General features: G+C 42.6%; 2 protein-coding genes across 12 annotated transcripts in view; both read left to right on the top strand.

The window, feature by feature from the left end:
- LOC125428526 (zinc finger protein 420-like) overlaps window positions 1-13,033 on the top strand; it is an 815,993-nt gene that overhangs the window by 649,172 nt on the left and 153,788 nt on the right. The gene's annotated exons all lie outside the window — the stretch shown is intronic.
- LOC125428575 (zinc finger protein 431-like) overlaps window positions 1-13,033 on the top strand; it is a 30,131-nt gene that overhangs the window by 12,169 nt on the left and 4,929 nt on the right. Inside the window, exons 1-4 of one of the 3 annotated variants that reach the window (XM_048488924.1) lie at window positions 7,053-7,151; window positions 8,206-8,671; window positions 8,906-9,020; window positions 12,889-12,959. In XM_048488924.1, the coding sequence (XP_048344881.1) occupies window positions 8,312-8,671; window positions 8,906-9,020; window positions 12,889-12,959 (546 nt within the window). In that variant the 5' untranslated portion in view covers window positions 7,053-7,151; window positions 8,206-8,311. Of the gene's footprint in view, window positions 1-7,052; window positions 7,152-8,205; window positions 8,672-8,905; window positions 9,021-12,888; window positions 12,960-13,033 lie in introns of those variants that run through there. The other 2 variants (XM_048488925.1, XM_048488926.1) reach the window with 2 other exon arrangements.

Genomic DNA, 13,033 nt, shown 5'->3' on the forward strand with positions numbered 1-13,033 from the left:
ACTTGCTAAAGAGGGTGAAAACAATTTTTAAAAGGCTTTTTTGGTTCTATCCATGGCAAAAGGAAGGAAAAAAGGATATGATAGGGTCACTGCATAGAGAAGATGGCAAAAAGCTAACAGGTGACAGGGAAAAGGCAGAACTACCCAACACCTTCTTTGCCTCAGTCTTTTCCCAAAAAGAAAATAATGCTCAACCAGAGGGAAATGGAACAGAGAAGATACAGTAGGGGAAATTCAGGTAGTAGAGGCAAATGCTATTTCACGGCTACTTCAAGTAATTTAAATCTCAGGGCCTGATGCTGAACTACATCCTTCCAGGGGTATTAAAAGTGCCATTGGAGCGGTAAAATAATCTCAGAACTCACTTGCTATAATCTCTGAGAAGCACCTGGCAATGAACAGGCAAAGTCTCAGTGGAAACTGGTAAAGTGAAGTTACGTAATGTTGTCCCCATCTTCAAGAAGGGGAAAAAAAGAGGACCCAAACCATTGCTGCCCAGTCATCCTGACATCAATACCAGGAAAAGATTTTGCAAAAGAAACATGATAGCAAGTCTGTAAGCACTTTCTAGAAGGGGATACTTAGTAAGGGATCATTAAAAGTGCCGCAACATGAGTTTCTCATTCAGACTAATATGTATGCTATGTGATGATATTGATGATAGTCGGTATACCAATTTGTACGCTGTGTGATGACACACTGCTAGCATACTTCTGATTTTAAGGAGCCTTTGACAAGGTGCCCTTTATACAATATTCTTACGTAAGCAAGCTAGTAAAATGTGGGCTAGACAATGCTACTATTAGATGAATGTGTAATTGCTTGACTGACTGAACCCAAAGGATGCTCAACAATAACTTATCTTCATCCCGAAGAGAATTAACTAGTGGGGAACCAGAGGGTTCTGTCCTGTGCTCAGTGCTGTTCAATACTTTTATCAACAACTTGGCTGGTGGAATAGAGGGCATGCTAATCAAATCTGCAGATGACGTCAAATTAGGAGGGGTAGCTAATATCCCAGAGCACAGGGACAGAATTCAAAATAACCAAAACAGATTAGCGAGCTGGGCCACGCAAAATTTCCCAACAAGTGAATTTCCCAATTGACGAGAAAATGCACGTAAACATACTACACTTAGACAGGGAAGTATAGAAGAGCACATTGATATAGGGCAGCTTGACAACAATACATGTGAAAGGGATCTGAGAGTCTTAGTGGACCACAAACTGAACATGAGTGAGCCTTGTGATGCGGCAGCCAAGAAAGCCAATGCGATTCTGGGCTGCATCAATAGGAGTACAGTGTCTAGATAGAGGGACATAATGGTACCACTCTATTCTGCATTGGTCAGACCTCACCTAGAATACTGTGTCTCCCTCTGTGCACCACCATTCAAGAAGGATATTGATAAGCTGGAACAGGTCCAGAACAAGGAGTAATGAATTTAAAGTGCAGGAAAAGAGATTCCACCTAAACATTAGGAAGAACTTCCTGACAGTGAGGACTTTTCGACAATGGAATACACTGCCTCTGAGTGTGGTGGTGTCTCCTTCTTTGGAGGTTTTGAAACAGAGGGTTGATAGCCATCTGTCAGAAGTGCTTTGATTGTGTATTCCTGCATGTCACGAGGTTGGACTTGATGGCCCTTGTGGTCTTTTTTATTTATCATTCTGTTAGTTTTGGCACAACTTTCTAATCTGTTCAGGTCATTTTGAATTCTGAGCCAGTCCTCTGGAGTATTAACTACCCCTCCTAATTTGGTGTCATCTGAAAGTTTTATTAGCATGCCCTCTATTCCATCATCCAAATCAATGATAAGAATATTGAATAGCACTGTTCCCAGGTGTTACCTAGCTTAACAGGGGTTGTGAACTTATTTCTAAGGAATCTCCACCAGCTGCTAAGAGTGTAACAGCACACAAGTATCTTAAAGTAGCAATGGGGAAAATACTCGACTTGGCAATGCGAGAGGTGGCTAGGAAGGGATATTTTAGACTATGTATGTAACCTCAGCTTGTGGGTTCTGTGGGGCAGTACTTGGAAGGAGTTGCAAAGAACCAAATTTAAACAAAACAGTTTACTTTACTTAACAAATAACACTTTTAAAACATTTAACATTTACACTTTGCAGTCCTGTTAAGTTTGCATTTTCAAGTCCTTATTTACAGTCTACTGATATTGCCAAGTCCAATTCTTCTTTGCTGGTGGTTGGTTTTGAAGACTTCTGAGGCTTGGTGAATGGGCTTCAAGATGATGAAGGTTCCCAGAAAACTCTCACCATTTCATACATACACAAAAACCCTGAAACAATAGAATTCTAACACATTTTAGCATAATAATATAGCAAAAAAAATAAGCTCCCTTCCCACCTGTAGTTCCCCACAACATTGCAGTGCTACCTTTTAAACAACAAGGTGTTGGGGCTTAATACAAAATCAATCAAAGGTCCCCAGCCTGGTAGTCTCGCTTCCTCCAACCTCATGAGTTCTGCAGAGATTCTACTTCCATTTCAGACTCCACCTCCTTTCACCAGGTTCAATATCCCATTCTGACACAGGGGTTACATGTACACGGGGAATGGATAGCAAGGAGCATTCTGCAGAGTAATACAAGAGTCCAAATTGAGTTTTAAAATATTTATATAAATTTGGTTTCAACAGCAAGGCATAAGAGCACATTACATACAAGTTCCTAATATATAGAAAGATTAGGAAAAGTAGGTGGGAGGGATAGAGAGGGAGTTGAGGGAAGCAGCAGGGGGGGAGGTGATCACGTTACCTAACGATCTTAAGGAGCACACGAAGTAGTAGAAGGCAGGGATTCCAAGCCAGCACAGGTAAAACCTTAGCAGTAGAAAGGCGATATATAAGTGGTCTCACACCAACAGGACAAAGGGAGGGTTCAAGGCGTCTGCTAGCAATGAGCAACAGGTGTTGCAGGTTGAACCCAGTCCGTAGCTTTTTTATAAGGTAGATCGTTCTTCCTTTGGCGGAAAAAAGGGATCAATTGCACTAAGTTTCGTTTCTCCCACATCTGTGTGCTGGGTTTGGGGGGTGCTGAGCTAATTAATCAGCTCATCTATTACTAAGTCCGTGGGACAATAGAGACCCAATTGCGTTTTGTTAGGCTAAAAGGGAGAAGCGTGTGAAGGCTTCATGCAGATTAACTCTGTAGAGACACTGCCAGTGTTATTCAAATATTGGCTGAGACATTTGAATAGGACACAGGGTGAGTGGTTTAGGAAGAGATCATAACAATAGGTGGGAAATGCAGCGAGAGGCAACCAATCTGTTGCTGACATGTTTTCTAGGGGAGACAGTGAAATGCAACATCTGATACCAAAGTGTTTTTCCATATTCTTTTGTTTTACAGTATCTTAGCAAGGTGTGGTAATCAAGATCATGCCCACAAACAAAATGAGAGACCTCCAGGTTAAGCTTTCGGAGTTAACTCATCACCTTGAGTTAGATTTTTAGCAAAGCAAGTACCTTTTGCCCTTTGGCTCTGCTGCCAAGTGGACACACACAAAAAATATGAGAGGTGGCTTCTGCCAATGTAGTTTAACAGGAAAATATTCGGGAATAAAATATTTTGGGGTGTCAAGGGCAAGGCTAACAGTCCCCCCCCCTTGGAAATAACAGAACGTAGTGAAGGAATTTCCACAGACAAACAAGCAAACAAAGGGAAGGAGGATTGGGGTTGTCTCAGTGGGTTTCCCTACACTATCAGGAACCACCACCCCCTAGAGGCCTAGGTGAACCTGGGGATGAATCCATGCCTTCTGGAGCATGAGGTAGCAATAAGCACAAAATACATCCTTTATACTAACATAATTAACTAAAAATCATCAATGGAGAACTTACCCAACTTCTTATAAACATATATCATAACATCATAAGCGGCAAAGAAAGGTATCTGAGCTTTTGGAAGGGTAAGGGAGAAAGAGATGAAAAAAGCATATAAATTTGTAAGGCACAATCAGTAAATTTGAACTGGTTACATAAATGCAATAAAATGAACTTGCAGCGAAATGGCAGGCATGAATCAAATCAAGAACAGCACTGTGTTTTTCATAAACAAGCTTTTATCTCAATAACAGGCTAATTGATGTGGACCTCGCAGGCTTATGGCAGCGTACGTACTAATTCCAAGCCGCCAAAAACAGACTGACTGTTTTTTGGAAAGCAGTTTCTTTACATTTTGGAAAGAGGGATGACACACAACCTTTGGAACACATTCCTTGATTTCAAGCAGCTCGAAATGGTGGCCAAAGAGATTATCCTGCCTCATGATCACAAGCACCCTGTGAAGTAGGCACCTGTAATCCTGCCCTCCGCCACCCCTATAATGTTTACCTGTGGGGACTGGTCACCTGCATACACGGTTTACCTGACAAGCACCCTGTGAGGTAAACAACTGTAATCCTGCCCTCCACCACCCCTGTCTTTGCAGGACTATCACGCAGGGCAAAAGCTGTCAGTTTAATTTTTGCCTGGCATACCCACATCAAAATTACAGAAGCTGTGTCAGGATACTCTTGTGTCTTCAGATCCAAACTGTATTCTTTAATGTTGAACACCAACTTGATAGCAATAGGAAAACGCAGAACTGGATACATGAGAACTGTATTTATTCTTATTCTATTTACTAGTGGGGCCCGGCCACGCGTTGCTGTGGCAATTGTCCTTCTCATCACAGTCCATAATACACATTAGATGCCCACATGCAGGGTCAATAGAATCTGTACCTTTTATGATTCTTGACAAATGTATTTTTCTTTTATGTACACTGAGAGCATATGCACCGGAGACAAATTCCTTGTGTGTCCAATCACACTTGGCCAATAAAGATTCTATTCTATTCTATTCTATTCTATTCTATTCTATTCTATTCTATTCTATTCTATTCTATGATCCGCAGCATAGCCTTTTGCTGTGGTCAAATGGAATCCCTCTTTCCCTTTTCAATTCACATTGTTATATGGTGGAGTCTTGTTTTTTTAGTATAAGGTAACCCTTTCCATTCCACAACGGAACTGTCCAGAGTGCGAATCCCAGCTGTCCCATGAGGCTGGTTGACCGCGCACAGTCCTGTAGCTTGGGTAAAGAGCAGAACTGGGGCAAGCAGGCCTATCCCAGCTCAGGCAGCAGAGGCAAGGGTGCAGTGAGGCTTTCGGATCGGAGGCCAGCTCCATGGGTTCTTAAAGGGGCCATGTGCAAAGAACCGAAGAGCCAGTAGTGGCGTTGGTCTTAAGCCCCCCACCCAGCGGATTTTCTTAGAAAGAAAAAAGGTTAAAACTCCAGCCTCGCTTTTACGGTAAAGAGAGCTGTGGGCAGAATATGGGTGAGGGGAAGTGATGGGTAAGTGGTGGTTGGATGTGAGGGAGGGCAGAGTAGAGGTGTGTGAGGATGAGCTGGATGTGTAATGTGTGTGAGTAGCAGTGGAGTTGAGGTACAGAGAGTGAAAGTTACCTGCGTGTGAGGGGGGGGGGGACCCCACCTGGCGTCTCACACGGCAAAGGAGTGTGCCAATATGTATGGTGTATGTGTTTCACTTCCAGTCGTTACATTACCTAACAGTGTACCTACCTATTTCCATTGCTGTTTTCACTGCATCATCTCTCTGCCCATCTCTTGTAGCTTGCGAACATCTCTAAAGCCCTCATACCAAGCCTCCCCCTCAGGCCACAGACAAAGAACCAGGCTGCACTGAACATTCTAAGAGGGTGACATTTTACCTGTCTCAGGTATGGACTTTTGGCGACTTGAAGGTCCAATTACCTGCCCACAACAGGGAGGAACGTCATGTGAAAATTTGGGGGCGATCCATCCAGCCGTTTCTGCGTTAGGGAGTGACTAACAAAGTCACTGTTAGCTTTTTATATATATAGATATCCAGTTTTCAATCTTCTCGGGCCTTTTCTGCTAACATCATAGGGAGAGGAATCTCTCCTTCCTATGACTTCAGTGTAGCAGCTCCCTTCATAGAAAGCTTGGGACTGGCTGGGGCCTCAGTCTCTCCTTAGCTATTCAGCTCGCCATGTTCTCCAGCTTCTCCAGGTCTGGGCGTCTCCTGAGGGAATTCTTTGCTGCAGATACCTGGACTTTTTTGACCTCACTTTTTGAAGTCCTTCTATGTGGCCCCTTCTGCACGGCTAATCAACATGGATGTAGGATGCTAAATAACGCAGTTGGGGGGTGGACTTCAAACCGATCCTGTTCCCCACATGAGTCTGCCCCATGTTATTTCCTCCAACCTGTGTTTTTAAATTGCTAAACAAGTGATCCTTTTCAAAAATCCCAGATTGCAGCTGCTCACGAGCGAACCCCCAGGCAGGAGGCGCTTAATTTGCCTCCCTTTTCCTTTTAAAAACACTTTTTGTGGCTTGCATCTGCATAGCTATGCAGGTACAGCTGATCGTATCCTGGGGCTGATCCTGTATTGTGTTAGGCTAGATTTCCAGTATGACCCTTTCCAAATGTATGGTTCTATGAGCCTTTGTGTGTGTGAAGTGTCAACAAGTCACAGGTGACTTCTGGCAGCCCAGTGTGTTTTTCTAGGCAAGAGACTAATAGAGGTAATTTGCCATTCCCTTCCTCTACAGAGCAACTCCGTATTTTTTAAATGGTCTCCCATTTTTTATGGTCTTGAGGTCAGGCCAGCCTAGGCCAGTCAGTTCTTTCCCCAGGGGAAAAATTACTGTTTATGGAGTCGTTTTTTAAAGGCAACCCAGCACTGCCATCTACTGGCAGAAGATCTGTTTATTTCTTCAATTTTACATGTTTGTCCAGGTTAGCCTGATCTCATCAGATCTTGGAAACCAAAGTCAGCACATACAGAATAAAGCACTTTCAATTCACTTTCAGCGCCCTTTGCAGCTGGATTTCACTGCATGAAATAGCAAAATCCACTTGCAAACTATTGTGAAAGTGGATTGAAAGTGCATTATCCTGCATGTGCAGAAGGGGCTTCAGAGGCAGAGAGAACACAAGGCGCAGAGAAGGGTTAAACTGACAGAGCTGTTTGTTAGAGCGGCCGGGCAAGGAGTGGGGACCGGAAAGCGCAAAGGGGTGGAGGGGGCGGCCTTTGCCGATGAATCGGGACAGACAAAAACAGCAACACCAGAAAAAAGCCTTGCAGTCGGATCCTGGTAAGATTTACTCACAAGTAGGTCGTGGGGGCGGGCATAAACCTTTCATTCTGGGAGGAGAGACATTCTGCTCTCGTGGGCATTTTTGATGGCTAGGCTGGGGTTGTGAAGATTTTCATGATGTCATATTCCTAATGTTTTATGTGGTTAGTTGCCGTGGTGACCCTTGTGGGGGCACAGAGGCGGGAGCTGAATTTTGCAAATAAAAGTAAATCAAAATATGGGATATTGGCGTGCACGCCTGCTCCCTTATACTGTTAGGATTTTTAAAGCCATCTTGTAATTTAACTGGTTATAAACTGGTTTTAGTATTTAGGTTTGTATTTGTAATTTTGTAGTGTTTTTATCATGCATTGCTATGAGTCCTTTTGGAGATTGGACGGGGTATGTATGTATGTATGTATAAATACATTTTTAAAAAAATACATTGTGAACCATGGAGGTCGTGGGGAGCCCCAGAAAGGAGTCTCTGGCAAAGTCACAGGGAGGGAATTGTTTATGCCCATTGGCTGTCTGCCCCACTGGCACACATTTCTGCGAGAGAGTGTTCCTCCCACCAGCTGTTTCCCTGGGGGTGGTTCATTGCCTCCCTGCTGCTCCTGTGGATGCAAGGAGAGCCCTCTCGGCCCCTTCCCCTTGCTGCCTGCTTAGACAGAGTCCTTGCCTAAGGTGTGCAGATTGTTGATGAGATCTCTACAAAGCTTTAGCTATTCCCAGTTGTTTTATCCAAGGTTCTAGTGTACTTTGACATTTCCCCCTGGATAGACAGATCCTCAGAAATCAGAGGCCAAACTCATAACACCTGCAACAGATTTTTAAAGAGCCAGATAGACACGGCTTCCTTTCCCAATGGATCAAACAGGCATTCTAACAAACTGGTTGATACATAATATAGCACAATGATGTTAATCCTGATCCGCAAAGTACAGCAAAGACACTCCGGTCTACTGGGCAACCTGTAGGTGTTTCCTGATCAGGGTTGGAGATGTAGGCCCCTTTTTGTTTTGGAGTTTTCCTGCATTTTTAAAATATCTTTTCTTCTCTCTCTTCATAGCCACCTAAGGGTATATTTTTACAGTCAGAGGCTACCCAAGAGGAAGGAGATGCAGGCCCCCAAAGGACCTGGAATTGGCAAGAGAGCAAGGAAATGACCCCATCCCATGCAAGCAGGGAGTGATGTTGAATTCTGGGAAAGAGCTATGCCAGAGATCCTGGATCAAGACACTATGAACTCAGACGTACCCAGGCAATGCTTTCGGCAGCTTCGTTACCATGAAGCCGATGGTCCCCGAAAGGTTTGCAGTCAGCTCCATGGACTTTGCATCCACTGGATGAAACCAGAGAGATTCACCAAGAAGCAAATCGTAGACTTGGTAATCCTGGAGCAGTTCCTGACCATCCTGCCCCCAGAAATGCAGTGCTGGGTCAGAGGATGTGGGCCAGAAAACAGTTCCCAGGCGGTGGCCCTGGCCGAAGGTTTCCTTATGAGTCAGGCAGAGGAAAAGAGGCAGGCAGAACAGGTGAGGGGGTTTCATTCATTCTGTTTAAGCGACAACCTTCTCCTAGGTTTCCCTACCAGATATTTATGCCTCTAGAGAATTCACTAGGCTGGGAAGAAAACCCAGCCCCGACTCTTGCCCCTGTGGTTGAACCCACCCTGCTGGTTGCTTCATGGGTAAAGAGTCTGGGAGTGGGGCAGGATCCTCAATCTGATCCATTCCTTCTCTTACATGTGTTCCTTCCTGCTGTTTCAGATATGGAAACCATCCCTGACAATGAAAGTTAAAGTCTCTGAGGCAGAAGGAGCTCCTTCAGAGGAGTGGCAGAGGGCACAGGCCCAGGAGCAAGACCAAGATTCCCTCTCGCATGGTAAGGATACCTTGTGCCCAGATGGGATTGGGGCATATTGTGAAGTTGTAGGATAAAAGATTTGTGTGTGTTAAGTGCCGCCAAGTAGCTTCCAACTCACGGCGACTCTGTGAATCAGTGGTCCTCCAAAACATCCTATCATACAGCTTTGCTCAGGTCTTGCAATTTGAGGGTTGTAACTTCCTTTTTGGCAGTGTAAGGTATCCATATACCACATTTCAAAGGAATCTACATTCTTCTTGTCAGCTTTCTTCATTGTCCAGCATCACACGCATACATACCACCATACAGCATCACACCCATAATAAGGAATACTGTGGCCTGAGTTAACTTGATCTTGGTGATACATCCTTACATTTAAGAATCTTTTCTAGTTCCTTCATGGCTGCCCTTCCTAGTCTCAATCCATTTCTAGTTTCCTGGTTACAGTCTTCCTTTGGCTTTACGATGGAGCCATTTCAATTTCTTCATATTCTGCCCAAAAGCAGACTCTTGTCTAGAGAACAGGTTGTGCATCAAAACCATCACATGCTTTGGCACACCAATTTTCTTTAAAACCACCCATGCTTTTCATAATCCACTCAATCAAAAGCTTTACTATAATCTATGAAACACAAGCTGATTTTCTTCTGAAATTCTCTTGTGCTTTAGTAAGCAACGTGGTATGACCTCTAGTGTCTTTTCCTTTTCTGAATCTAGCTTGAATATCTGACATCTCTTTACCTATGTGCTAAACGTCTTTGGTGTAAGATTTTGAGCTTAACTCTCTGAGGCAGAAGGAGCTCCATTAGAGGAGTAGCAGAGGGCCCAGGCCCAGGAGCGTGGCCAAGATGCCCTCTCACGTGGTAAGGGTGCCTTCTGCCTGGATGGGATTGGGGGTTTATGTAGGATAGAAGGTTTAAGACATGAAAAAAAAACCTCCACAAAACAAGAGGACTTCTGGGGCTTAGGGCAATAGGATGTAGTGATGGCCATTGAGTTGAAAGAGGAGTGGAGAGATTAATGGAAGGCAAATCCATTCTTATTTACATTAATCAAATACTCTTATTCCTATTTTGTTAGTAGGACCCCATGTGCGTTTTAAAAAAAGGAAGGTAGACAAATCTGGGTACAGCTGTAAGCCACTGTGAATAAATGGAAGCTCTATGTTTCTTGGAAGCCTGTCTCTGAAAACCTGGTAATAATTTGGCTTCTATGCCTGCTTAAGTCTTTGGAAGGGCATCTGGTGGGTCACAGTCAAAAACAGGATACAGTGTCGGCACTCTTGTGAGCTAATGGATGGTGTGTGGGGTGGACATGATGTCTTATCTGTCTGAAAACCTGGATTCAGATGCTCTGGAAACGCATTAGTATTACCCTAGATTTTCTAGAGCATCGACTGATGTGCTAATATCACATCTGGATTTTTGACTGGATGTAACAGCAACTTGTTATATGACATCATTTCCTGCCCCCTCTTGTTTTCCTGCCAATCTCAGCATGAGAGCAAGTAGAAAGGTCCAGTTGGGGGGAGTACAGATGCCTATGCCCATTCTAAAAACTCACTCTAACATCGCCTAAGATTTTGCTCTCACTTATCCAGTGCTGCAGTCTCTTTTGAAGATAAGATGCTTACAGTTTTCCCATTATTGCTAGTAAGCTGGTAATTGTTTGGATCAGGTTGGTCACCTCTTTTATATATATATAGCAGCAATTAATGTTTTCCATACAGCTGGAATGATTCCTTCCCTGTTTATTAATGTAAAAATCATTTGTTACTTTGGGTAGCCCTTCAATTTCTCTTAAATCAATATATCTAGATTCTGTTGACAGCAACTGATGCAGAGAGTCAACTGTCATTCTCCTATTTGTCCAATGCCCTTTGATTATTTACTTTGCTGATTACTATTTGAGTTCCTTGGAGCTGAAGTGACCTTACAGTTGTTTCTCAGACTTCCTCTTTAGTATGATTCAAGTCTGGAGTAAATGTTGTGTTCATATCACAATTTATGGCAGACGTTTTTTGCAGAGACTAACTTCTGAAGTATTGTAGTTATCTTGGAGAAAAGTACTGTTTCTCCTGCAGTGCTCTTCCATTAACTTTTAAAAAAATTTGATTAGCACAGTTATACAAGTCCTCCTTTTCCTTTAAATCTTTTATATTAGAAGAGGTTTGCATTGGTGTGGCTTTAGATGGCATTTCAGAGGTCAGAGAAACTCCCCTGTGTAGATGGTATATTTTACTCTAAATTTAGAACATCATATTTATTTTTGGAGGCAAAGTTTGAAATATCTTTTCTTACATTATTAAATCATCTAGACAAAGCTGTTTCATTGATTTGATAGAGCCTTGTTCTGAGTGCACTCCTTGTCTTCTCTTCTTCCCCATTAAAATTATTTATTTTCTTACCAGGAGAAGTTTCAAAGAGAAATTTGAAAGCTCTTCAGCAGCTGCTCAGTTGCTCTCAAGGCTGTCTCCCCAAACTGATAATCAGTTGCCATGGACTTACTGGATAATAAGAGGAGGAAATGTATCTTCTTCAATCTTGTAAATTATGTTGAACAATATCTTAACCATTTAAAACTTTGATTAAAATTTAATCTTAGTTTAAAAGTTAGATTAAAATTATGAGATTAAAAACCATTTAATGCCGATAATTAAAATCTCAGCGTGAAAGAGAGATTATCTGCTGGTCGCCATTTTGGAATCTGATCCTATTCTTGCGTAGATCATTGTTATATTTTGGCTTCATTAATGAGCAAATATATGCAAAAATCTTCAGATGTTTTGTATGCAACCCTTATTGACTTAGACTGCTTTTGATTTAGGTTCATACAGTACTGGAATAAACTATATGCCTTGAATATTCCCAAAAGATTGTTGAAATTAATCTCTACTCTTGGAACTGCTTATACATTAAGATAGATGGTGAAGGATATGCATAAAATCAAATAGAAATACGCAAAGCAGTTTATATTTTAAAAAACACCATGAGGAAGTGCTCTCCATTAAATTTAGATATTAAACCTGCTGCCAATGCTGCTTCACCTTTATATTTCTATATGTTAAGTCCCTAATATATAATTGCACACTGTAATGCACTATCAACAGGCCAGGTGAAGAGCTGCTATTTACAAACTCCTTCAAATCAAATGAATGTACTTGAGTCATCTGTACATGTGTTTTTGACTGTGCTAAAAATGAAGCAGAACAGAAAAAGTTTCTGATTAAATGGATAGTTAAATTTGCCCCATTTCCTGATATTGCGATGTTAAATGGTGAAAATCAAAACTGTGTAGTTAGTACATGTGGGAAAATTCTGTTTTGCAGTTTGTTGTCAAAGTTTTTAAAAATGGATGTATGGTATGAACTATGAGATCCCTGTGCCAGAACTCAGGGACTTTCGGGTCTGATCCAGCGGTCACCTTTTAGAACTCCAGAGTTAAGAAGACATTAATCACCTCTTACAGGTGTCTGAAAGGAGGGTGCCTCATGCTTCCATCCTGCATCTCCCACCATGTAGTAAAAATAATCACGTTACCTTGAGTGTACACACAGCAAGGTTTCACTGCCCTGGGAATGAGGGTGTGTGAACCAAGAACCAAACAAGCAAACAAAATGGGAAGTCTAGGCTAACACTTAAGAGGGGAGTGGACAATGTTTGTGGAATGTTGGACTATCAGAATAGATACTATCCATAATGCCTACATATTCTCTCAACTAGGTGCTGTTGAACACAGGCAGGATAATGCTGCTGCAGTTGTCTTGCTTGTGGCTTCTTAGAAGCACCCGGTTGGCCACTATGTGAAGAGACTACTGGACTTGATAGGCCTAGGTCTGATCCATAATGGCTTTTCTTATGTCCTTCCAATTTTCTCTCCCTTGCAGACAATGGGGAGATGTTGTCGAGCCAAAGATTTGCCAGAGGTGTGGAAATAGAAGCTGCATCTTCAATCCAGGTAGGGAAGATGAGGAGGAGACAGCCTGGTCCCTCCCCTTCTTTCTCAGGGGTGCATTTGCTCCTTCTATCCAA

The sequence above is a fragment of the Sphaerodactylus townsendi genome, linkage group LG03, assembly GCF_021028975.2.
Source record: "Sphaerodactylus townsendi isolate TG3544 linkage group LG03, MPM_Stown_v2.3, whole genome shotgun sequence".
NCBI lineage: Eukaryota > Metazoa > Chordata > Lepidosauria > Squamata > Sphaerodactylidae > Sphaerodactylus > Sphaerodactylus townsendi.